This window comes from Conger conger, chromosome 12 (assembly GCF_963514075.1).
Source record: "Conger conger chromosome 12, fConCon1.1, whole genome shotgun sequence".
NCBI classification, from domain to species: Eukaryota; Metazoa; Chordata; class Actinopteri; order Anguilliformes; family Congridae; genus Conger; species Conger conger.
Window position 1 is genome coordinate 35,456,536 of NC_083771.1, and position 25,638 is coordinate 35,482,173.

General features: G+C 41.3%; 2 protein-coding genes across 3 annotated transcripts in view; both read left to right on the forward strand.

The window, feature by feature from the left end:
* apc (APC regulator of WNT signaling pathway) overlaps positions 1–15,373 on the forward strand; it is a 41,085-nt gene extending 25,712 nt beyond the window's left edge. The window contains exons 6-16 of the mRNA XM_061262639.1: positions 283–396; positions 3,253–3,336; positions 4,692–4,799; positions 5,566–5,664; positions 5,884–6,262; positions 6,393–6,488; positions 6,744–6,883; positions 6,972–7,049; positions 7,173–7,289; positions 7,424–7,638; positions 7,794–15,373. Coding sequence (XP_061118623.1) covers positions 283–396; positions 3,253–3,336; positions 4,692–4,799; positions 5,566–5,664; positions 5,884–6,262; positions 6,393–6,488; positions 6,744–6,883; positions 6,972–7,049; positions 7,173–7,289; positions 7,424–7,638; positions 7,794–14,178 — 7,815 coding nt within the window. The 3' untranslated portion in view covers positions 14,179–15,373. The remainder of the gene's footprint in view (positions 1–282; positions 397–3,252; positions 3,337–4,691; positions 4,800–5,565; positions 5,665–5,883; positions 6,263–6,392; positions 6,489–6,743; positions 6,884–6,971; positions 7,050–7,172; positions 7,290–7,423; positions 7,639–7,793) is intronic.
* Positions 15,374–22,097: 6,724 nt separating this feature from the next.
* Positions 22,098–24,760, forward strand: c3ar1 (C3a anaphylatoxin chemotactic receptor). Of its 2 annotated transcripts, none has more exons than XM_061263755.1 (2): positions 22,098–22,177; positions 23,190–24,760. In XM_061263755.1, the coding sequence occupies exon 2, from the start codon at positions 23,194–23,196 to the stop codon at positions 24,214–24,216; it is 1,023 nt and encodes a 340-aa protein (XP_061119739.1). In that variant the 5' UTR covers positions 22,098–22,177; positions 23,190–23,193; the 3' UTR covers positions 24,217–24,760. The 2 variants fall into 2 exon arrangements, with proteins under 2 accessions (XP_061119739.1, XP_061119738.1); XM_061263754.1 differs by having other exon boundaries at positions 22,135–22,185.
* The last annotated feature ends 878 nt before the right edge of the window (positions 24,761–25,638 follow it).

The window sequence follows — 25,638 nt, forward strand, 5'->3', positions numbered from 1 at the left end:
TCAGTCAGCTCTATAAATGTAAACACAGACCACTGTTTCAAACAAGTCATAATATGCACATAATATGTTTCTGTTCCCTAAATGAATGCTTTACTGTCATGGACATAAGTCCATGAGTGGCCCATTAGCTTAGAAAGTGCTAATCGTAGAGACGTCAGAGTTATCTGCTGTTGTCTCCAGCAGAAGGATGAGGCACTAATGTGTGTGTGGGTGGGGGGATTTGGTAGTCTTCAGCAGCATTATGGCTTCAAACAGCCGCAATCATACAAGGCTGTGCTGTAGTTTTCTCTGCAGACTGACATGACTCGGCGGCAGCTGGAGTACGAGGCCCGGCAGATCAGAGCTGCCATGGAGGAGCAGCTCGGTACCTGCCAGGACATGGAAAAGAGGGCACAGGTCAGCCGGGGCTCTTTTTCCTTCCTGTTTGGCCACAGTATGGAATTCAAATGTACTCTTGTTTGATTCAACTTTGGGACCAGGAACAAGCTTCCACAAGCATTTTCAGAATAACTAGTTCCTATTTTATGGCCTGTTACTGGTAAATCACATGGTTTTGGTGGATCTCTAAAAGTGGCCACTTGATTGTGACTTAGTCAACAAGTTTGTTTTTAGGGCCATTTATGATGTGCAGGCACTGTTTCTTCTTATGCTTCTCCCTGCCTGCCCTTGAAAGGTTCCCACTGTGTTAGCACAAATCCAGGTGTTGGATTAATGTGACCCCAGATCCCTGGCACCATTCGCACAAATGGGTGGCTCTGTAATGATCAAGCTGGAACCAATTCATGTCCAATCTGGTATCTTGTGTGCACTTGCTCTAGGCTTAACTGGCTAGATCAGGGGTGTCAAACTCAAATACACAGTGGGCCAAAATTTAAAATTAAACAAAGCCGCGGGCCAACGTTGAACAAATGAACCTTTTAATATGGACCCCAACAAGTTTTGCTTTAACATTGAATATGGAACAAGCAACGCTTATATAACTTCGAATTTCAAATAAATAAAAAAACATATCAATGGCATATTAAATAAAATTTAAATAAAAATTGTATGCCTCTTTTCTATTTGCAGCCTTCTGAGGTAAATATCAAAATAAACTTTTTCCACAGGCTAATAAATTTGAAAATAAAATAACAACAATGAATGAATCAACCATTCAGGCCTTGGAGTAGCAAGAAAAAGTGCATGAAGAAAACGTTAATTATTGCTCAGTTTGCGACACACTGATCTAATCTGATGTGCCCAAGCCAGATACCTGGCATCTTTTCTTGGATGCTAGTTCCTCAATGTCTGGGCTCAGGCTCTGAGCTGAGGAAACCCTCAGTATCGAACGAAGGTGTTCATCAGTCAGACGTCTCCTGTGAGATGTTTTCGTCATCTTCATCAAGGAGAAAAGTTGTTCACATAGATAAGTGCTGCCGAACATGGAGAGCAATTGAGCAGCTTGGGTGCGGAGCTGAGGCATTGTGTCAGGGATGAACTGTGGAAACTGTGGGGCGCCAACAGCATCATACTTTGACTTCAGCGTGTCATTACACTGGAGTTCAATCAGCTCCATTTGGAGGTTGTTCAAAATCTACATTTCTGGACATCAAAGTCGGCAAATCGCCGGCTAAACTCAGCGCCGAGTACACCGAGTTTTTCAGCAAACTGTGCACACACGGCGGTTCCATCAATGTTAAATGCTGGACCCCGACGGCACCGAAAAACAGGCAGATTTCACTGACATTCAATTGTTTACATTTATGGAGATCGAAAATGGCTTTAACTGGTTTACTTCACGCGCTCATACATGGCAGTTGATGGCAGTTCGAACTCTCAAAAGTGTGACTGTAGCCAGGTCAATATTTTTGCTGGGTACTCGGTATGTCCAGCCTTATAAGTCCAAAGTCCCTGGTTACTTTTTAATAGTTTCAATGGATTTTGACAATAGACATGTCAGACTTAAATCATGTTAACGCTCTCGAGCGTGCGTCAAAGTTTAGGTAGCAAATAACAGTGCTGTATCCTTCTGACGTCATTTACATAGCTACAGAACTGTCCGATCACGCCGAATCACTGATAGAAACAGGATGAATTAATGACGATTCAGAAAATGTATAACTTTTAAAGATTTAAATAAATCCGATGGTGGGACTTTTGCCATTTATGGACGGTACGACAGAAAATTCCGGTGCCGTCGAACTTAATCGAATGCTTTTATTTATATTGTTCGAATGACCAAGTGCCGTTAAAAAGCAAATTGTATGGCTTTGTGCTATTCGCGTATGCTAGCTACATCATGCTAACATCGTACAGGGACCAGTAAAGGCTTAGAACACACTAGCACTTAGTTATTGTAAGTTTGATCACCTCTACTATGAAGTAAAAAAGTGGACAAATTACGTTTTCTGTGAGAAATGTATTGGCGAGCTCACGTGCACACACAGCGGTCTACATTCTAAAGCTCCACTTTGCCCTCCCTAATACAAGACAAACAGGTCTGTCTTTTACATATGTAAACATATATTCTGCCTCCCACCTGTCCAGAAAGGTTCTGTTTTCTGCCTTTCTTTTCGACATTTTTGGGAAGGGGTAACACGGTGACAGTTGTAGTATGAGGTCGCGGCGTGGTCTGGGAGAGAGGCACGGGGAGGCGGGGTGAGCGGGGGCTTTCCTGCCGAAGCACGGATCACTACTGACACAGAGGAGAGGGCATGTCTGGGTCCTGTCCTGATTGACGCGCCAAAACAACAGCAGAGCATTATGGGATTTGTAGTATTAGTAATACGCTGTATAATACCGGCGGGCCAGCTCTAATAGTAATTTGATATTGCCTCGCGGGCCAAATATAATTACACTGCGGGCCAAATTTGGCCCGCGGGCCAGAGTTTGACACCCATGGGCTAGATGGTCTCAGAGTATGGATGATGATTTCATCACATCAATTACAAGTGGATGTTGCTGGCTTCCCCAAGGAAACAGAGGGTCAAAAGCCAGCCCCAGGATGGTGTCCTGTACTTAGTACCTCCAGATTAAAGTGCACAAAGCAATCACATGTGTCCCAAAAGACAGAGCAAGCATTTTAGTCATTTCCTTTATTGTAATTTTCTGCAAATTAGAACCCCTATTCCCAAAAGACATTAATGAAACAAAACCATATTTAGTCTAAGTTAAGGTATTAGGTCTACCAAGTTTTTCATTATGAGTGCTCAGTTCTTTAATTTCACATAGACCTGCATGATTCAATTTTCCTTGTTGAAATGTGCTTTTCAGGCAAGAGTGGCACGGATTCAGCAGATTGAGAAGGACATGCTGCGGATCCGGCAACATTTGCAGTCCCATCCGGGCGAGTCCGAGGTACGTGCCTGGAGAATCGACTCCCCTAAAGGAGAATCTACTCCCCAAAAGGAGACTCGACTCCCCTAAAGGAGAATCTACTCCCCAAAAGGAGACTCGACTCCCCAAAAGGAGACTCGACTCCCCAAAAGGAGACTCGACTCCCCAAAAGGAGACTCGACTCCCCAAAAGGAGAATCGACTCCCCTAAAGGAGAATCTACTCCACTACAGGAGGCTCGACTCCCCTAAAGGAGAATCAACTCCACTAAAGGAGAATCTACTCCCCTAAAGGAGAACCTATGCCACTAAAGGAGAACCTACACCACTAAAGGAGATCCTACGCCACTAAAGGAGAATCTACTCCCCAAAAGGAGACTCGACTCCCCTAAAGGAGAATCGACTCCCCTAAAGGAGAATTGACTCCCCTAAAGGAGAATCGACTCCCCTAAAGGAGAATCTACTCCACTACAGGAGAATCTACTCCCCCACAGGAGAATCTACTCCCCTAAAAGAGACTCGACTCCCCTAAAGGAGAATCTACTCCCCTAAAGGAGAACCTACTCCCCTAAAGGAGAACCTATGCCACTAATGGAGGATCGACTCCAATAAAGGAGAATCGACTCCAATAAAGGAGAACCTACGCCGCTAAAGGAGGATCTACTCCACTAAAGGAGAATCTAAATTTATTTTGTTATTTAATTCCATTAAATGCTCCACTGACTCCATTGCATATGTTGATTTTGTGTAGATTGGCCTGGCTGTCAAGGGCCTATGCCATTTAACAGTCATGCATAACAAGTCCCGATGTCAGTGGAATCTTGCCTCATAGTCCCAGCACTATTTTCTTCAGTACAATTGACTTTTGCTCACAGCTGTGATCTTTAAAACCAAGACCCTACTTCCTAGGCACATCACATTTTACATTTTAAATGGAATTTAAAACATTTTGCATTTTAAATGGAATTTAATTTCTTGTCATAACACTCAATCCTTGCACTTTCATTTTTGTGCATCCTTGCATAAGCACCTTGCCTTTAGAGATGGAGGCATCTCATGTGACTTTAATGGTTTGACAGGCGCACAGCCTGTCTAGGGGAGTCCTTTTTATTCTGTTTCAGTAGATTTGCCCCTTGGAGGGGGAAGTGCACAGAACAGATTGTATTTCTGAGTTAGAGAGGAGAGAGATTCCAGCCATGTGTGTGAAGATAAAGCTCATTGGACACATTTAATTTGCCCCTCCCTTCCAGTAAAGCCTGAGGCTGATCTGTAGCTTATTTAGGTCACGCAGAGAGCTTGATGCTCCTGCTTTGGCTGTAGCCTAGCAGCTCTTTGCTCGACACACCCTGCAACTCCTTCATTCCTCCCCCTCCCTCAGAAGACGTCACAGAGCAAGCATGAGACCACTTCCCTCGACGGTGAGCAGTCGAGAGAAGGAACCCCGGTATCCAGCGAGGCCTGCATGGCTGCCCCAGGGTGTGGTCAGGTAAGGACCAACGTGCTCCTCTCCGGTCTACTCTGTACAGGATCCACAGCTGCAGGGCCGCCATGTTGCTGATGTGACCTGATTCTGCTCTCACTGAGGTGCTTTCCTAGCCTGCCTGTCTGAACTGGTACTGAAAGAGATGGATGGGGGGGACCCATGACTGTGAATGTGATTAATCCTCTTGGCGGGGTAGCAGTCCCTACCTCCCTCCCCTCCAGGGATATTGGAAAATCATATTTGGCTTTACTCTTAAGGAGCAGTATTTAATTAAGATGTCTTATTCACTTAATTCGCTGTCTTCAGTCTTTTTTGACTTTTTTCATTCAAATGATATAGCATAACTTAGTTTTATTTTTATTTTTTTTATTTTTTTTAAACATAGTAGCTGATTAGTATGCATGCACATTTATTTGCTGCTAGTGACACCTTGATCTTGTAACCTAAAATGCATTTTATATTTATTGTGTTTTCATAAAGCAAAATTCCCAAACTCATAGAATGCAGATGGTTCAACTTCAAATGCACGCAGCTGTGATTGCTGTGATCATTTCAACTGGGAAAATGTATATTTATATGCCTAGTTCAATTCTTGAGCTACTGTATTCCTTAATTTTCTATTTATTCAAAAGACATGTCATCTGTAATTGCAGACTGTATGAACTTGTATATTATGGTTCCCGTATTCAGATCCAGTATTATTATTTTTCAGTATGAATTAAGTTCATTCATTGTCTATATTTCTTTCTACCTACTATTTGTTTTTCAGGGCTCAATTTCTCAAATGGACCATGAGGCAACCAGTGATATGAGCTGTGGTAGTAGTTACTCTGTCCCACGCAGACTGACAAGTCACCTGGGGACCAAGGTAACTGAAGATTCCAAGTTCCAGGTTGCTGCACAACATTTTTACTAATACAGTACTTGAAAGGGTTTATGACTGGCCTCATATAATCCATTTTCACAATACGTTAGCCAACACAGAACCACTCACTGGTTCATATGCTTTTATTATTTTTGTAATGGTAGTTGATTCTTCACTGATGAGGACAACACGATGCTAATGTCGCTGGTGTTTTCCCCTCAGGTGGAGATGGTGTATTCACTTTTGTCAATGTTGGGCACTCACGACAAAGACGATATGTCCCGCACCCTGCTGGCCATGTCCAGCTCCCAGGACAGCTGCATTGCAATGCGGCAGTCAGGCTGCTTGCCTCTGCTCATACAGCTGCTCCATGGTAATGACAAGGACTCCGTGCTCCTGGGAAACTCACGGGGCAGCAAGGAGGCCCGGGCCCGGGCCAGTGCCGCCCTCCACAACATCATCCACTCGCAGCCTGACGACAAGCGCGGGCGCAGGGAAATCCGCGTGCTGCACCTCCTGGAGCAGATTCGGGCCTACTGTGAGACCTGCTGGGATTGGCAGGAAACCCACGAGCGAGGGGTCGACCAAGACAAAAACCCCAGTATGTGCCTTGCTGCTGTTGATTCCTTAATCATGCCTTAAAATGTTTCCAGTGATATTAGTAGCATGCTGTTTTGGTAGTCCAAATGGGCTTGCGTTGAATTGAATTGGGCTAATTCTCTTTGCTTCAGTGCCCTCTCCTGTGGAGCACCAGATCTGCCCTGCCGTTTGTGTGCTAATGAAGCTGTCCTTTGATGAGGAACACAGGCATGCCATGAATGAACTAGGTAAGCAATCTCAATGAACTCTGATTGTGATGAGTTTGCATAGATTTGGCGATTAGCTGTGCTTTTGAAAAAATAGCCAGGCTCTGTGTTTACGGCATGATGTCATTACTACAGGCTGTTACCCAGGTGGGGGAAAAATGGAAATTGCATTATTCGAAAGAAATGACATTGGGACAAATGTTGCCTTTGTCTGTATCAGCATAAGTGCACTAGTGCTTGTATATTAGTTACCAATTCTAATTTTCTTCATCTTAGGTGGTCTCCAGGCAATAGGAGAACTGCTGCAGGTTGACTGTGAGATATACGGGCTGACTAGTGACCACTACAGTGTAACGCTGAGGAGGTATGCTGGAATGGCCCTCACAAACCTGACCTTCGGGGATGTGGCTAATAAGGTGGGTGGTTTGCCAGGACTGATGTTCCCAGAGTGGTTATGTATGTATACACTAATTTTACCTCGGTCTGTCTCTCTTAAACACTCAGGCGACTTTATGTTCAATGAAAGGCTGCATGAGGGCAATGGTGGCTCAGCTGAAATCAGACAGTGAGGATTTACAGCAGGTAATGTTCTCTCAGCGTGAGCAGTATATATGTACTGTATATACAATATGGTGTTAATAAATATCTCATTTTTAGTGATTGAGTTACACAAGCCCTATTTTCCATTGGTATGTATTTTTTCAGGTAATTGCCAGTGTTCTGAGGAACTTGTCCTGGCGTGCAGACGTCAACAGTAAGAAGACGCTACGTGAGGTGGGGAGTGTGAAGGCGCTCATGGAATGTGCTCTGGATGTCAAGAAGGTGAGACCCAACAGGCCATTTCACATGTTTTATACAAGTTTAGTATTCACACTTTCTTGTGAATATGATTTGAGTCTCATTTCCACTGGCATAAACACATTATGATGAAACAAATGTTTTTTTCCCCTTTGCAGGAATCCACCTTAAAGAGTGTTCTTAGTGCCCTGTGGAACTTGTCAGCACACTGCACTGAAAACAAAGCTGATATATGTGCTGTAGAGGGAGCATTGGCCTTCTTGGTCAGCACTCTGACATACCGAAGCCAAACTAACACCCTGGCTATTATTGAAAGTGGTGGAGGCATCTTGCGGAATGTTTCCAGTCTCATTGCAACAAATGAAGATCACAGGCATGTATTTATTTAATTACTGCATCACAGCATTTTAACTGTAACCATGCCATTTAGGAGCATTATCGCAACCTATTTTACTCTGCTAATGTTTTTTGTGGCTTTCATAATGTTAAATGGAATACAGACACTGAGTGAATTTCTTGTTTCTCCAGGCAAATATTAAGAGAGAACAATTGTCTCCAGACCCTCCTTCAGCACCTGAAGTCTCACAGCTTGACAATTGTCAGCAATGCATGTGGAACTCTCTGGAACCTTTCAGCTCGGAATACAAAAGACCAGGAAAGCTTGTGGGAAATGGGAGCCATTAGCATGTTGAAGAACCTCATTCACTCAAAGCACAAAATGATAGCAATGGGCAGTGCAGCAGCTTTAAGGAACCTCATGGCTAATAGACCTGCTAAATTCAAGGATGCTAACATCATGTCCCCAGGGTCCAGTTTACCATCTCTCCATGTCAGGAAACAAAAGGCTTTAATTGAGGAACTAGATGCACAGCATCTGTCAGAGACATTTGACAACATTGACAATTTGAGCCCAAAAGCTCAACATCGGAGCAAGCCAAGACACAAACAGAACATATACAGTGAGTATGTTCTAGAGCCTGGTCGTCACAATGATGATGGTGTCTGTAGGGCAGAGAGCTTTAATTCAAACAACTTGACTGTCCTCTCTCCTTACGTGAACACTCCAGTGCTCTCTAGCTCATCCAGAGAAAGTTTCAGGGTTGAAAAAGACCGGAGTCTTGACAGGGACAGGAGAGCTGGGGTACCTGGGGGGTTCCATCCCTCAGATGACCCCTCCAAAAGAATGGGGAAGCAGATAACAACTGCAGCACAGATTACCAAGGTAATGGAAGAAGTGCAAATCATGCACATAAGCCAAGATGACGGAAATGGTGGAACAACGCAACAAGGAAAGCATTGTGCAGAGGATGAAATAAGTGGTGTTAGGCGTACTACTGTTGCACACGCTCATTCAAATGTGTTTAACTTCAGCAAGACCGAGCACCCTAACAGAAAGTGCCCAATGCCAAAAATGGAATACAGGGCCTCAAATGACAGTCTGAACAGTGTTAACAGCAATGATGGCTATGGCAAAAGAGGTCAGATGAAACCCTCAATTGACTCCTACTCTGAAGATGAAGGGAAATGTTGCATTTATCGGAAATATCCTGCTGATCTGGCCCACAAAATACACAGTGCCAATCATATGGAAGATGATGATGGTGATCTGGATACACCAATAAATTACAGCTTGAAGTACTCTGATGAACAGCTGAATTCTGGTCGGCAGAGTCCCAGTCAGAATGAAAGGTGGGCACGACCTAAACATCTTGAGGATGACATCAAAAGGTCAGATCAGAAACCTGCACAATCTCAAAGCCCAGGATATCCAATGTACACCGAAAGCAATAGTGATGCTGAGGAAAAACACAATAAATACCAACCTAGGTTCGTGCAGCCTGAGCTTTGCGGAGGGTTCAGATCAAGGAGTTCCAATTGCTCCGAGCAAAGTCGAGGTAGTTCTAGCCATGGGACTACTAAAAATGCTAACCAGACTACGTGCGCTGTTGAGGATTATGGTGATGAAAAGCCAACTAATTACAGTGAGACATACTCCGAAGAGGAGCAACATGATGAGGACCGGCCAACAAATTACAGCATCAAATACAGTGAGGAACACCATGTCGAACAGCCTATTGACTACAGCTTGAAATATTCTGAAAGCCCTGCGAAAAAGGCCATGTTCAGCCATTCAAAGTCACCTTCTAAAACTTCTGCAAAAGATCATCTGAACCAGATTGGTGCCACACCTTCCATAACCTCACAAAAGAGTTCCAATAGACAAAAGCAGCTTCAACCAGCATCAGCTCAGAGACAGTCCGGGCCAACTGGGATGCTCCCGAAGACATCGACATGTAAGGCTCCTTCCATTAATCAAGAAACACTACAGACATACTGTGTTGAAGGCACACCAATCTGCTTCTCTCGAGGCAGTTCCTTATCCTCTTTATCGTCTGAGGAAGATGAAATTGAAGGCTGTGATCAATCCATAAACACTGTAAATAACTATCCAACTCTGCCAATTTGTGATAAAGAGTCTACTGACACTGTTGCAAATCAGCGCATGAATAAGAACCAGACAAATACTCAGTACATTCGAATGAAGCCACAGAGAAACCAGGGTTCCATTGCAGATTGTTCAAGACACAAAGCTGTTGAATTTTCATCTGGTGCCAAATCCCCATCCAAAAGTGGTGCACAGACTCCTAAAAGTCCTCCAGAACATTATGTCCAAGAGACACCTCTCATGTTCAGCAGATGCACATCAGTGAGCTCCCTTGACAGTTTTGAGAGTCACTCCATTGCAAGTTCAGTACAGAGTGAACCGTTTAGTGGTATGGTCAGTGGAATCATTAGTCCAAGTGACCTTCCCGACAGCCCTGGGCAAACAATGCCTCCAAGCAGAAGCAAAACTCCACCACCTCCACTTCAATCCCAAATGAAGCATAAAACAAAGGTGCTGCCTCACAATGAAAAGAGAGCCTTGGCACCAAGACATTCAGATGTGAATTCTGCTGTTCAGAAGGTCCAAGTACTTCCAGATAATGACACACTGTTACATTTTGCCACTGAAAGTACCCCCGATGGATTCTCTTGTGCTTCAAGCTTAAGTGCACTCAGCCTTGATGAACCTTTCATTCCAAAAGATATCGAGCTTCAAGTTATGCCACCAGTTCAAGAAGATGATCTTGGAAATGAGGGTGAGCCTGAGAAAGATGACACTAATGAAATCAAGAGTCAAGAATTGACCAAGTTATCCAGTGATCCAGAAAAAGACATACTAGATGATTCTGATGATGATGATAATGAAATACTAGAAGCCTGCATAAACTCCGCTATGCCTACAAAGTCCTCTAGAAAACCAAAAAAGTCTCCTTCGTCCATTTCACGAATACCTCCGCCCGTGGCCCGTAAACCTAGTCAGCTTCCTGTTTATAAATTGCCTCCTTCACAAAACCGAGGACAGCCCCAGAAACATGTCAGCTTTACCCATGGGGAGGACATGCCAAGAATATATTGTGTTGAGGGAACCCCCATTAATTTTTCAACTGCAACGTCTCTCAGTGATCTTACTATTGATTCTCCTCCTAATGAGTTGGAAAATGTTGAAAACCTGGCTCCAGGTGCTGATAACTCTATTCAAAGGAGGGACACCTTTCCAGAGGGCAAAAGCGCACAAGGCAAGGATTTGGGGAGAAGTCCCACTGCAAGAATGTCTGCATTGGATGAGAAAAATGAAGGGGATGATATTCTTGCAGAGTGCATCAGTTCTGCTATGCCAAAAGGCAAAACTTACAAGCCTTTTAGAGTGACTAAGATGACTGACCAAGTGCAGCACCCACCTACATCTCCCGGTAATCTTGTCCAACAAGAAATTGAAAAGAAGAAGCCTACATCCCCTGTTAAGCCAATGCCACAAAGCAGTGAATATAGAGCAAGGATGATTAAGCGGCCAGAGCCTGCAAGTAGTTTTGCCTCTGGGGTATCCTGCCCTGATAAAAACAAGGATGCCAAAAAACGACAACAAAATGTATCCAGAAAGGTTTCAGATAAGCCTCAAAATATCAATGAGAGAGTGCGCCCTGGTTTAACTTTTGATTCACCCCACCATTACACACCAATAGAGGGCACTCCCTATTGCTTTTCCCGTAACGATTCCTTAAGCTCATTAGACTTTGAAGATGATGATCTTGATTTCTCAAAAGAAAAAGCTGAACTCCGAAAAGAAAAAGACCATGGGAAAACTCAAACAAAAAGTGGTGGTGGGCAGCCTGTTCAAAACACTGGTGCCAATAATGGACATACATTCCCGTCGGTTCCTTCAAAACAGCTACAGAAACAAGGATGTATGCCACAGGCGCCCAAAGAAAATGCAGGAGCCATCACTGACGAGAAGCAAAACTTTTCCATTGAAGACACACCAGTGTGTTTTTCTAGAAATTCATCCCTTAGTTCATTGAGTGACATTGACCAAGAAAATAACAACAAAGACATCCATCAGAAAGAAAATGCAAGTCCTATGGAAACACCTAAACCTCAAGCCTCTGGTTATGCCCCAAAGGCCTTTCATGTTGAGGATACCCCTGTCTGTTTTTCTAGAAATAGTTCACTTAGTTCTCTTAGCATTGATTCAGAAGATGATCTTTTGCAAGAATGCATTAGCTCTGCAATGCCAAAAAAGAAGAAACTTAAAAATAAAGGAGATGACAATGGAATGGATGATGGTAGTATGGGTGGCATTTTGGCTGAAGAGCCTGATCTAATACAGGATCTCACTGACACACACAGTCCTATTTCAGAACAAGCCCTTTCACCGGATTCAGAATCTTTTGATTGGAAGGCTATTCAAGAAGGTGCCAATTCTATAGTGAGTAGTTTGCACCAAGCAGCTGCTAGCCTTTCAAGACAAGGCTCTTCAGATTCGGATTCAATCTTGTCTTTAAAGTCTGGTATTTCGATAGGATCTCCTTTTCATCTTACTGAGGATCAAGAAGAAAATGTATCTTCCAGAGGGCCCAGAATATTGAAGCCAGGGGAAAGGAGCACTTTGGAGTCAAAGAAGAAAGAAGATGAAGTTAAAAGTCTGAAAGGGGGGAAGAAAGTTTATAAAAGTCTTATAACGGGAAAGCCACGGACAAACATTGACAGTGCCTCTTCTCAGCAGAGGCAAGCTCAAGTTTCCATGATCTCTCGTGGAAGGACAGTTACTCATGTTCCAGGTGTTAGAAGCAGTTCGCCCAGCATTAGTCCAGTTCCCAAAAAGACACCACCTAGAGGTGCTGCCTCAAAAACTATGCAAGGGCAAAACTCTTGCAATTCACCTCGTAACATGAAAACACCTGTTAAATCAGATCCATGCCCTACAAGTAGGCAGCCAAGTTCTCAAGGAGGATCAAGCAAAGCCTCTTCTAGATCTGGCTCAAGAGACTCCACACCTTCTAGACCTGCTCAACAACCTTTAACCAGACCTATGCAATCTCCAGGTCGTACCTCAGTTTCACCTGGAAGAAGTGGTATCAGTCCATCTAACAAGTTATCTCAGTTGCCCCGAACATCTTCACCAAGCGCATCTTCAACAAAATCTTCAGGGTCAGGAAGAATGCCATACACTTCGACAGGGAGACACTTGGGTCAACAAAATCCAACTAAGCAAAGTGGTTTGCCAAGAAGTACAAGTGGGATCCCAAGGAGTGAGTCTGCTTCTAAAGGTCTCAATCTGTCTGGAGCCACAAGTTCTTCTAAAAGAGCAGAATTATCAAGGATGTCTTCCTCAAAGTCTAGTGGAAGTGAGTCTGACCGTTCAGAGAAACCTGCCTTAGTTCGTCAGTCAACTTTCATTAAAGAAGCTCCGAGTCCAACACTAAAGAGAAAATTGGAAGAGTCTGCTTCATTAGAATCTTTGTCTCCCTCATCAAGGCCCTTATCTCCCAATCAATCCCAATTGCAGACACCAGTGTCAAGTCCATCTTTGCCAGATATGTCATTAACTTTGCCTGACCAAGGTAACTGCTGGAAGAAGTCCTCTCAAAGTCAAAGTTCTTCTGAAAATGGGGATGGGAGGTCTCAAAGAAAACATGACATTGCACGGTCTCATTCTGAAAGCCCGTCCAGACCCCCAGTTAACAGGTCTGGGACATGGAAACGTGAGAATAGTAAGATTTCTTCTTCTCTGCCAAGAGTTGGCACTTGGAAAAGAACAGGGAGCTCCTCATCCATCCTTTCAGCTTCTTCAGAGTCAAGTGAAAAAGCAAGAAGTGAAGATGAGAGGCAAACATTGAGTCCCCCTGAAAAAACTGTGCACCCCCCTTTAAAGGGAACATGGCGGAAAGTAAAGGAGAATGAAATTGCTCATGAACCACAGGATTCATCCAGTGATGCAGATTCAAAACCAGTGCTCCATCAGATGATCCCTGTAATGTCCAAGACTGAGGATGTGTGGGTGAGAATTGAGGACTGTCCTATAAACAACCCCCGTTCTGGAAAATCTCCAACAAGCAACACACCCCCAGTCATTGGCTCTGTGATTGACAAAGTACCTGCTGCAGATCTGGATGTGAAAGAATCCCAACACAAACAATCCAAAGTGAATGAGAATTGTTTGACAACTGCTTGCACTCTTGTTTCAGAAAACAATTTGAATTTGCTCAGAAGTGAGGCTCTTGATAACAAAGGAGTTGATGTTAAGCCTGTATTGAGTAGTCAGAATACCACTTCAGAGATTCATGAAATTCCAGTTTCTGAACGCACTCCTTTTAGCTCCTCAAATTCCAGTAAGCATAGTTCCCCCAGTGGTGCTGTTGCTGCAAGGGTGACCCCTTTCAATTACAACCCAAGTCCCAGAAAGAGTAGTGCAGACGGCATCACTGCTCGGCCTTCTCAGATCCCGACACCTGTGACCAGCAGCTCAAAGAAAAGAGACTCCAAAGGAGAAAGTGCTGAACCCAGTGGATCATACATTGTGACTTCTGTTTGAAGGCCAATTGGAAAATCCAGATGCCTTTATTGATTATCCCACATTCACTTTTTTAAAATCACAAATTTCAACTTCTTTTTCAAAGGAAGATGATTAAGGATATGATCACTAATGTATACCTTGTTACAACTACATTGTTGACTGTGGAGAAAAGACAGCATGTAAATATATATTTTATTTTATAATTTTTTAGCATTACTGTCAAAGCCTTATTTAAGGCACAGTATCTTTGCTGGTATAAATGTGGCTGGCACACTTGGTTATCAGGAGGAGATATGTTTGAAGGTGATTGTAAGTGTATTTGTACTGTATAGATTGACTATGTATGTATTTAATTTAAATCCCTCTTGTGATCCTGTGTCTTGCTTGACTTGACAAAGATAATCACCTAAATGACAAATTTGGGATATAAGAACACTTAATTTACTTAACTACTAATACATATGGGGCCAGTTTAACTGACACAGTTTCAGCCTACTGTAGTTTTTGACCAAACAAAAAGTTTAATAGAGATTAGAAATACAAAAATATATTTAATCCAGGACTAAGCTTAATCTTTGTCTGTGAAACTGGTCCTTGATTTTTAAAGAAATTATGAATCTGTATTAGATCATTAGAATAAAACAATTTTTATTGCTGAAAAACATTTTAAACATTCCCCTTAAGCTCTTGCATGAACCATTTTTGCTGGTTTCTTGAAGTAACAATGATAATTTCTGTGGTCACATGATGTTTATAGGTAGGTGTAGTATAACAGTTCACACTTATGTGTGCTGAAAATAAGGAATTGAGTGTAACCTCTGAATCCCTTGAATGGAGTTATTTTACTATGAACATAGACTTTATCATAAGGTAGACTGTTTGCTAAACTGTTAACTTGTATATTCTGTTAATTGGTGTGCGATGGCTGCTCTTTTAATGGGTCTCAGAAGGACTAAATGAACATTCATTAAATTACTGTAGGCTTTAGTGTTGGTCTGAGTTTAAAAAAAGAAAAACTAATGTTCCATTTTCCTTTAATCACGCATTGTTGTAGCATATGATCAGTCTTGTACTGCCAAAAATGGAAATACAGTATGCCAATAACTAAGTTCATGTTTTTTTCATGAAATAAAGTGAATGGATGGATATTTAAGAAATGTTTCAAACTACAAACTGTAAAGTGGCATAATAAACACTAAGACTTTTTGTGCAATACTATGTTTTTTGTGGTTTAATGCCAAATTTTATAATAAATCATTTCCTTCTTTGCATCATACATCATGCCCCCTCCCCACCCTTTCAGAGCGTGATTTGTGACCGAGTGGCCAAACTGGGCTTCATGTCCATATATGGGTCCCCTTTCTCCCAGCTATATATTTTTATTAAGTAGTCTAATTTCTTTCAGAAAACCATATCAAAATGTTATGCACCCCTAAATATTGATTTTATTCTTAATTAAAATCAATCAAGTAACATTTTATTGGCAATTTATGTTTAAGTTTATTTTAAGTTTAAGTTAACTATATTGCATCATTCCATTCATTTCACTAGGGTATATAAATGATAACATCGTAACATAGAAACTGATACTAATTGGCCGTCTGGTAATGAGTACAAAATATACGGAAACAGTTCAACATAACACTTGTAAGGGCAATAATAACAAAATTATTACAACGTATGGAATGCATACAAACATTCCAGGAGGTGGATGAAAGTGGGTATTGTCCCCCACAGATGGTGAAGAAGATGATGAGGGAGGCAATACAGAACCAAAGGATCACAGTTCAAGAATTGCATCTTGGGGTCATCTTGGCGTTATGAAGTCTCAAAAACAACCATAAAATGCCACCTCCATAGTGACTAACTCTTTGGAAGGGTTTCATGAAGAAAGCCCTTATTGAGCACAAGAGACAACCTGGAGTTTGCTAAACATCATTGGAATTACTGTACTGACTGGAAGAGAGTGCTATGGTCAGATGAGACCAAAATTTAACTGACCATAAACATCACCAGCAAAAGAGGAATGCATTCAAGGAGAAGCACCTCATGCCTTCAGTCAAATATGTATGTGGGTCATTAATGTTTTGGGGGTGTTTTCTGCCAGTGGTCCTTAGGTACTGGGCTGGGCCTCATGCAAGAACATTTGAAAAAAAGGGATTGCACGAGTGTGCGGTGTCGGATTCAACAAATGTACCTACACCTGTGTTCACACTATGACAGGTCGCTCAAGTGTACTAGGCTGAGGGAGGGGCAAGAGCTTCCCATTGTTTCCTTGTGATCTTGTGCAGCTGCAAATTTTCTGTTGAAGTGAAGAACGGCAATACACCATATAACATTTACAATATCAATTATTGTAAATGTTACTGCTTTCGCTGGATTGTCAGCCTAGAATTGTGGACTATAGAGCCGAACAAATATGATTACCGACGATCTCAAAATGCGTACTTTATTAATGTTTCAATGGAGCAAACCAAAATCAAACATTAATTTAATGAAAAATTGATTTCACCATAATCAAAGTTACGTAATTATTTGCACCCCTGGTTTCAATGCTTGGTGTACATACCTCTGAAAAGATAACAACATGGATTCTTTTGGTATGCTTGGGTCCTTTTCTTGCTGGAAAGTCAAATCTCAGTCGTGTGGTAGAGGAAAGACAGAATTGCCTGATACTTGGTGGTATCCATTATACCATTGATTTTAACCAGTGCCCCATGACCTCTGGAATTAAAACAGCCCCAAAACATCACTGACCCACCACTAAATTTCACCGTGGGTATGATGCGCATCTCCTTTTATGCATCTCTGTTTCAACGCCAAATATACTGATGCTGTATCTGACTGAAATTTTAATTTGACCACAGTGCCTTCTTTCTATCATAGGGGAGACCGGGGCACAAACTAACACGGGGCAGTGTCTGTTCTGGCTCCACGGTGGTGGAATGAACTCCCCGTTGAGGTCAGAACTGTAGAATCTCTCCCCACCTTCAAGCGCAAACTGAAGACTCACCTCTTCAAGCAGCACCTCTCCCCGTCCCTCCCTACCTCCCTGTGAACCTTAATTGTTCTCTTTCTGTGATTTACTTTGTGTATCGGTATTTTTAGTTGGCTAGGTAAGCAGTGTTTGGATAGTTAAGTTTGGTCACTTTTGCTTTGTTGTTTGTTTGTTTATTTGTTTATAAAAAATAAAATAATAAAAAATAAATTCAAATAGGCCCTGGTCCTTATCTTTGTTGTACAGGTAGCAGTTGAAATTGTACTTCCCTCTAGTCATTCAGCGCACTTATCCCTGGTTATTGTACGTCGCTCTGGATAAGAGCATCTGCCAAATGCCATTAATGTAATGTAATGTAATGTTGAAACATGATTTTGCGTAGATGCATTTGCACAAGAATTAAGGGTTTGTTTTCACCTCAGTATTATAGCAATCGATTATAGTGTGTGAGTGGCAGGGCGATTTGAAAACTTAAGGAGTTATAAGTGTTTTAGCAACAGATTCCAAATATACTTAAAGGGACAATTGGTAAGATTTCTGTGTTAAAACATTTTAAATCCCTTCATATTGCTGAAAAAGACTCACCCTCTGCCTGCGTTTGTAGTCCTTAAATTCTGGTTTCAAAATATACTGTTGACGGGCCATCACTCTGCACAGCTGTACAATAATTCACGCTCATTGGTTGAAAAATGGTTCTAATTGCCACAGCCAATGGCGTGGGGGATTATTCAGATTGTTTGCGTGTAGCTGCCCAAATTGCACTCCAGACAAGCTATCACCAGTTCGCTCTTGGTATCAGAAAGCAAATTAGCCATAGATGGTTTGACGAATTAACCAATATCAATATGAACAATACAAACATAGTAGCAAGCATTGTTGCACATGCATTGTGTCTCAGGTGGATATTTGTAAAGTTAGCAAGCTAACTAATGGTGCAGTGAGTAGCACAGATGGTGCAATGGGTAGCATTGCCACCTCACAGCAAGGTCCTGGGTTTGAATCCCGGTCGGCAGGGGCGTCTCTGTGTGGAGTTTGCATGTTCTCCCCGTGTTCGTGTGGCTTTCCTCCCACAGTCCAAAGACTGACCAGGTTAGGCTGATTGGAGAGTCTAAATTGCCCTTGGGTATGAGTGTGTGAGTGAATGGTGTGTGCCTGGTGACCTGTCCATGGTGTATTCCTGCCTTTTGCCAAATGTATGCAGGGATAGGCTCCAGCCCCCCTGTGACCCAGTTCAGGATTAGTGGGTTAAGATAATGGATGGATGGATATGTATTCTTCACTTGGATAATAAGCTGTAGTATACAGAGTTTCAGTGATAGCTTGTCTGGAGTGCAATTTGGGCAGCTACACATTCCTTTTATCTCTTTACGTGTTGAATCATGCATGTTTAGCTAAACCGGGTGGCCTGTAGCGTAGTGGTTAAGGTACATGACTGGCACATGCAAGGTTGGTGGTTCGAACCCCGGTGTAGCCACAATAAGATCCGCACAGCCATTGGGCCCTTGAGCAAGGCCCTTAACCCTGCATTGCTCCACGAGTGAATTGTCTCCTGTTTAGTCTAATCAACTGTACCTCGCTCTGGATAAGGGCGTCTGCCAAATGCCATTAATGTAATGTAATGTTTAGCTAAACCTCTGCATCGTTTGCATCGTTAGTTATATAGCCAGCTTTAGTGCCATAGCCAAATAAGTTGCTTGTTCATAATATAGTTGGTTAGCTAAAGTGAAAACTTCAAAAAGACAAAACACATAAATAGTGTTGTGCAGCACACTGAAGTCACCTGTTCATTTTCTTACTAGAACACTACGAAAAGACGGCAGGCTCTGTCGCGTTTGTCACTGTCAACTTTGAGGGTGCTTATTGCTGCAGTTCCTCTCTTGACCGTTAGTAGTCCAAAATGACCTATTGTACCTTTAATTTAAATCATTTTCTTGTGAGTTATAAGACCGTATTGTTTTTGCACGTTACTAGCACCACATGCTGTGTTCCAACATGCCCCCTATTATGGTAAATGGTTGGAATTTATCCAAAGAGCTGTACAATTGATGCTTCTCATTCAGCCATTCATACACACACTCACACACCAATGCCAAGTGGCTGCCATGCCAGGCACCAACCAGCTCGTCAGGAGCAATTTGGTTAAGTGTCTTGCTCAGGGACACACCCATGGTGGCTTAGAACTGGCAACCCTCCGACTGCCAGATGACTGCTCTTACCGCCTGAGCAAAAGTCACCCATTATTATAGCAATTAGCCACAATAACTTTTAATGTAACATTGTATATTCCATGTGTACTCATATTCCACTTATTTGGTCCTATTTAGCATTCGCTCCATTTCATCCCAGGCATTAATTACATATTAATGTTGCTATATGCGGTTTGTTTAGACAAAATGCAGACCATTCCTACAGGATAATTATCAAATGAAAAATGTAAATGGTAAGAAATGGTTTCACCAACCTTTGACTTGGATTTTTCCAGTCAGCATCCGAAATGTCGGAAAACAGTTTCAACTTCCCCCATAGTCTATTGCACTCCTGCTCCTTTCGACTGGACTGTAATCGGCAGTAATGTCTTATACAGTGCTCAGCGTAAATGAGTACACCCCCTTTGAAAAGTAACATTTTAAACAATATCTCAATGAACACAAAAACAATTTCCAAAATGTTGACAAGACCAAGTTTAATATAACATCTGTTTAACTTATAACATGAAAGTAAGGTTAATAATATAACTTAGATTCCACATTTTTCAGTTTTACTCAAATAAGGGCGATGCAAAAATGAGTACACCCCACAACAGAAACTACTACATCTAGTACTTTGTATGGCCCCCATGATTTTTAATGACAGCACCAAGTCTTCTAGGCATGGAATGAACAAGTTGACAACATTTTGCTACATTGATCTTTTTCCATTCTTCAAGAATGACCTCTTTTAGAGACTGGATGCTGGATGGAGAGTGATGCTCAACATGTCTCTTCAGAATTCCCCACAGGTGTTCAATTGGGTTCAGATCAGGAGACATACTTGGCCACTGAATCACTTTCACCCTGTTCTTCTTCAGAAATCCAACAGTGGCCTTAGATGTGTGTTTAGGATCCTTGTCATGTTGGAAAAGTGCGTGACGACCAAGGGCACGGAGTGATGGTAGCATCTTCTCTTTCAGTATAGAGCAATACATCTGTGAATTCATGATGCCATGAGTGAAATGCAGCTCCCCGACACCAGCAGCACTCATGCAACCCCACATAAGGACACTGCCACCACCATGTTTCACTGTAGGCACCATGCATTTTTCTTTGTATTCCTCACCTTTGCGAGGCCATACAGTTTTGAAGCCATCAGTTCCAAAAACATTCATCTTGGTCTCATCACTCCATAGTATAGAGTCCCAGTAGTCTTCATCTTTGTCAGAATTGGCCCTGGCAAACTCTAGGCGGGCTTTTTTGTGCCTGGGCTTTAGGAGAGGCTTCCTTCGTGGACGGCACCCACGCATGCCATTCCTCTGCAGTGTACGCTGTATTGTGTCACGAGAAATAGTCACCCCAGTTTGGCTTTCTACTTCCTTAGATAACTGCAGTGAATTGCATGCCGATTTTCTTCGACCCTTCTCATTAGAAGACGCTGCTGTCGAGGTGGTAACTTCCATGGACGGCCTAGATGTCTCTGTGAGATGGTTGCAGTTCCATCTTTTTAAAATTTTTGTATCACTTTTGCTATAGTATTCTGACTGATAAGTAAAGCTTTGCTGATCTTTTTGTAGCCTTCACCTTTGCGGTCTAAATAAATTATTTTCTTTCTCAGGTCTCTCGACATTTCTCTTCCATGTGGTGCCATTGCTAACAACATGAAATGGGAAGGGAAGTAACACCCTTTTATAGTCAACAGTCTGCTGGACACCTGTGTAATGAATAATGAGACTCACCTGTGGTTTATTATTGTTAAATTAGACATTTGTAGTCTAAAATTTAGCTTTGCTCCAGAGACTTTCAGTGGGGTTTATTCATTTTTGCATCACCCTAATTTGAGTAAAACTGAAAATGTTGTTCTCTAAGTTATATTATTAACCTTACTTTCATGTTATAAGTTAAACAGATGTTAAATAAAACTTAGTCTTGTCAACATTTTGGAAATTGTTTTTGTGTTCATTGAGATATTGTTTAAAATGTTACTTTTCGAAGGGGGTGTACTCATTTACGCTGAGCACTGTAACTACCAATGGCCTATAGTCATAGCAAAGACATGTATCTTCTTTCTGGATGACAAATATTTGCTCTATTATGTGTATACACCCAGTAAACACATTATTAGGTATTTATTAGACTTATTTTTTAGACTTAAGTCTTCTGCTGCTGTAGCCTACCCAATTAAAGGTTTGACATTCTGTGTGTTCAGAGATGCTCTTCTGCATACCACTGTTGTAATGTGTAGTTATTTGCATTACTGTCACCTTCCTGTCTGCAAATTAGAGACTGTTGTGTTTGAAAATCCCAGGAGATCGAGCAGTTTCTGAGACACTCAAATCACCCTTTCTGGCACCAAATGTCATTACATGGTCAAAGTCACCTCTTGACCGCATCGGCATGCTTTTATTGCTGCCACATGATTGGCTGATATTTGCTGTTGTTCCCTGGTCTCCCCTACTTTAAATGACCAAATGATACCAATGTTGATACCAATGTTGAATGTTTTTGTCAGATACAGCATCTGGAATTTAAACTTGGAAGATTTCAGTTTCAGGTTGAGTGTAGGTTTTCACTGCACCACTCCTGTTTCAATACACTTGCGCTTTTTTCTTTTTGACTGTTTGCATATATTTGGATATTTTCATTGGCGGTTTTTATTTGGCAGCTCTTTAAATGTTCTGTAATGTACACTGTTTATGCATTGCTTAATATGCATTTCCTTTTGCTGGCTGCTTCCTGCTTCCTGGGTTCTCTGAGCTGTTCTGTTCTTTTCACTTCTCTGAGAAAAAATCCTTTTGAACACACGGCCAAGTGGGAAGAGGAGAACAAAGTAAGTTTGTAAGTTTGATTTTAATTCTAACAGTTAGTTGAATTTAGGCATTCATACAAAAATGCAATTTTATACACCTGATTCATACAATGTGGAGTTACACATATTTACTGTTCAAAAATTGTTTGACCTTATTCTTTGTGAGTCCTACTAAATACTACTATTTTTTTGTGGGCAATTTTATATTTAAAGTTATATTTTCTAATTTCTCATTTGTAAGTTTACCACACTGTTGAAACTCAGCAGTAAGATATAAAATGAAGCAAAGATGTTAATGTGTAGAGAGAACTTAAACTGTTTTACAACAATTTGTTGTTTCTATGATCGGCACAATGATGCATTATATTGCTGTAATTTGTCTTCATTCACCACTTACAATGACAGTGATCACACTTCTACTGTGTTAGAAATGTGAGAAATGCTTCAGTTCTCCATAGACAAATTACGTAATTGATTACCAATGTTACTAAACATTCAGAAGGAGGGTACATATGGCATAGTATTAGTCAGCATTGTAAATGGCATAGTAATCGTCAGAGCAACTTTAATTCTTTTGAAGTCTATTTAAATTTTTACTTATTTGACATAGCCACCTAAGGTGATCATCATCAGTGTGCTTTGAAGACTAGCTCAAACATGGTTTTTTTTTTGTGTATATATTTTTTACCTACCAACTCCTTATTTTTTTTTACAGTACCTTCCCCTATGACTGAATTTACATATTAGTTAACTACTACCTATGTTTATTCCACATTCTGTCACTCCAGCATTTCAATATACATACTTTGTCACATACTCATACAAGCATCTTGAATCTTAAAAGCATAGATGACAAATTTGACTCAGCACCCATCCTCCACAACTTTCATAAAATAAGTTTAAAGAACCGAAATGGCATGTTTCACTTTCAGATACAGTATTACTTTGAATAATACTGCTGTTTACTAAAATAATAAAAAAGACAGGGCAGGTGTGAGAACACATTCTCAAAACATCTCCTTTCTTTTTGCAGAGCTATGGCTGAAGAATCAACCAATAATTATGAGGAATATGATTATCTTTTCAACAATTTAAATGGAAGTGATCCAAACAATGCCACCCACTCCATGACTAGTGTATCGCTTGTATTCTACAGCCTGACGTGTCTCTTGGGTCTCCCTGGCAATGCCTTTGTCATATGGATAGCAGGGTTCAAGATGAAGAGGACGGTCAACACTGTCTGGTTCTTGAATCTAGCGAGTGCAGATTTCCTCTGCTGTTTGTCCATACCTTTTTCAATTGTGGAATTAGTTTTGGAGTACCACTGGCCCTACGGAAACCTATTGTGCAAAGTCATTCCTACGATCATCATCCTCAACATGTTTGCCAGTGTCTTCACACTGACTCTGATCAGCCTGGACCGGTTTGCTCTGGTCATCAAGCCTGTTTGGGCTCAAAATCACCGTAAGCTCTCTTGGGCCTATCTGCTATGCGGAGCTGCATGGATTGCGGCTCTGCTCCTCAGCATACCCTCCATGATCTATAGAGAATTGGATTTCAGTGAATTTACCGACAAGACCCGTTGTATGTATGGCAGCCTCATGACAGAATCCTTTGTCAAAAAGATCTATATCAGTAGGTTTGTGTTTGGGTTTGTGATTCCTCTCTTTATCATTGTTGCATGCTATTCGCTTATCGGCAGAAAAGTGAGTTCAATCGCCCGATCTCAAAAGGCCATGAAGCTCATTCTTGGGGTCATTGTAGCATTCTTTGTGTGCTGGCTCCCATACCATGTGGTTGGACTGATACTAGAGTATGGAGGGGACTTAGATCATGCTGTTATGGAGTCCCTTGATCCACTGTCAATCTCCCTGGCATACATGAACAGCTGTCTGAACCCCATTCTGTATGTGTTCATGGGTCAGGACTTCAAAGAGAAGGTTCGGCTTTCTCTTAGACGTATCCTGGAGAATGCTTTCGACGAGGATGTGACTAAATCCACATCGTGCTCCAGAGAACAACCATCACGGGCCACACATTTATCTGAAGTGCAGCTTTGAAAACCCAGGAATAGAAGAAAGTGACACAAAATAACTGGCAGTCATACTGACAGTATGTCACTACCATTAAATGCACTGTTGTTGTATAGTTTATAGAACTGGTTTGTTGGAACATTGCTGATGATGTAGCAAGAACAATGGGTGAGCACATGCTGTAGATAAAAGTACAAAATCACCATGCTGTAAATCTAAACATACCTGTAAGTTTATAAAGTGTACCTGTAAGTTTCTTTTCATAATTATTTTGAACTCAATGGTTTTAAATTGCAAACAAAGGAGCAGATAATCAAAGGGGAGTAGCCCATTTTATATTTCGTGTACTGTATAAACTTAAATTGCAATGATTAGAAGAGTAAAAAATAATCTTTGCTTCAATCATAAACATGAATGTTATTCTTCATGACTGATGGCCTTATTGTGATAGGCTGGCTTAAGTTCCTGTACTTTTCTGCTGTCCAATGAAAAGTAACATTATGCAGTAAACAAAACCTTGGTGTTTTTAAGCTTGTGAACATTTAATAAAAAGCACTAGAACATCCTTCTCTATGGCTCTATTTTGAGATTTTTGCCTCTTCAGTTTATTTTCTCCATTATTATTTCCTTTCCGTTTAGACATACGAATGTGCCAAATGGTGCAATTTACTTCTGCATATATGGTCTTCTGCACTTATCAGCAATTATATTGGGTGGACAGGAAGGAAGTTCAGTTGTCAGATGACACTACAAAATTTTTTACTCATAGCCATGAGGTTACTCTGTAAACTGTGGACATAAAACAGGACTAAAAACAAATATTAAAATAAGTAGGAATTACAAAATGAATGGCACTTGAGGGAAAAAACTATGAATGTAGTTATGAGGGGAAAAAAACATGTCATCCTTGGTCTATAATCCAGTCCAATCTGAGGTATCCAGTGCCATCCATTTAACAGCTAATCGTAAATGTCAAGTTTATCACCCAATTGGATGTCTCCAAGCAGATACAACTTTTAGTTATACTTTGTATAAAACCTCACACATTAATTTAATGCCCTATAAACAAACTCTTTGGAAAAAATGACAGTTAAAACCTTGTCATTTTAAGCTCACGCAGTGCTAATGCAGAACTAACTGGAGCTAATTCACTGAAATATTCACTGCAAAACTATTTCAAGTCAAGGTCAAATCCAGTGCTGGTTTAATCATATCTAATGCAGCATTTCCTGTGGTTATAAATGTGTTAAAAATAAATAAATAAAATTCAACACTTGAAATACTCAGTCAACAGAAAGGCCTTGGCTAGGCAGTGTCACTGCTTTAGTGCATGGTGAAACAATAAGAATATAATACTGTTATACTTTAAAGGAGCCAACAGCAGTCTTATCCCTTTTATGAATGTAATGAGCCATCCCGTTTGAGCAAATATACCCTGCTTGGAGGTGC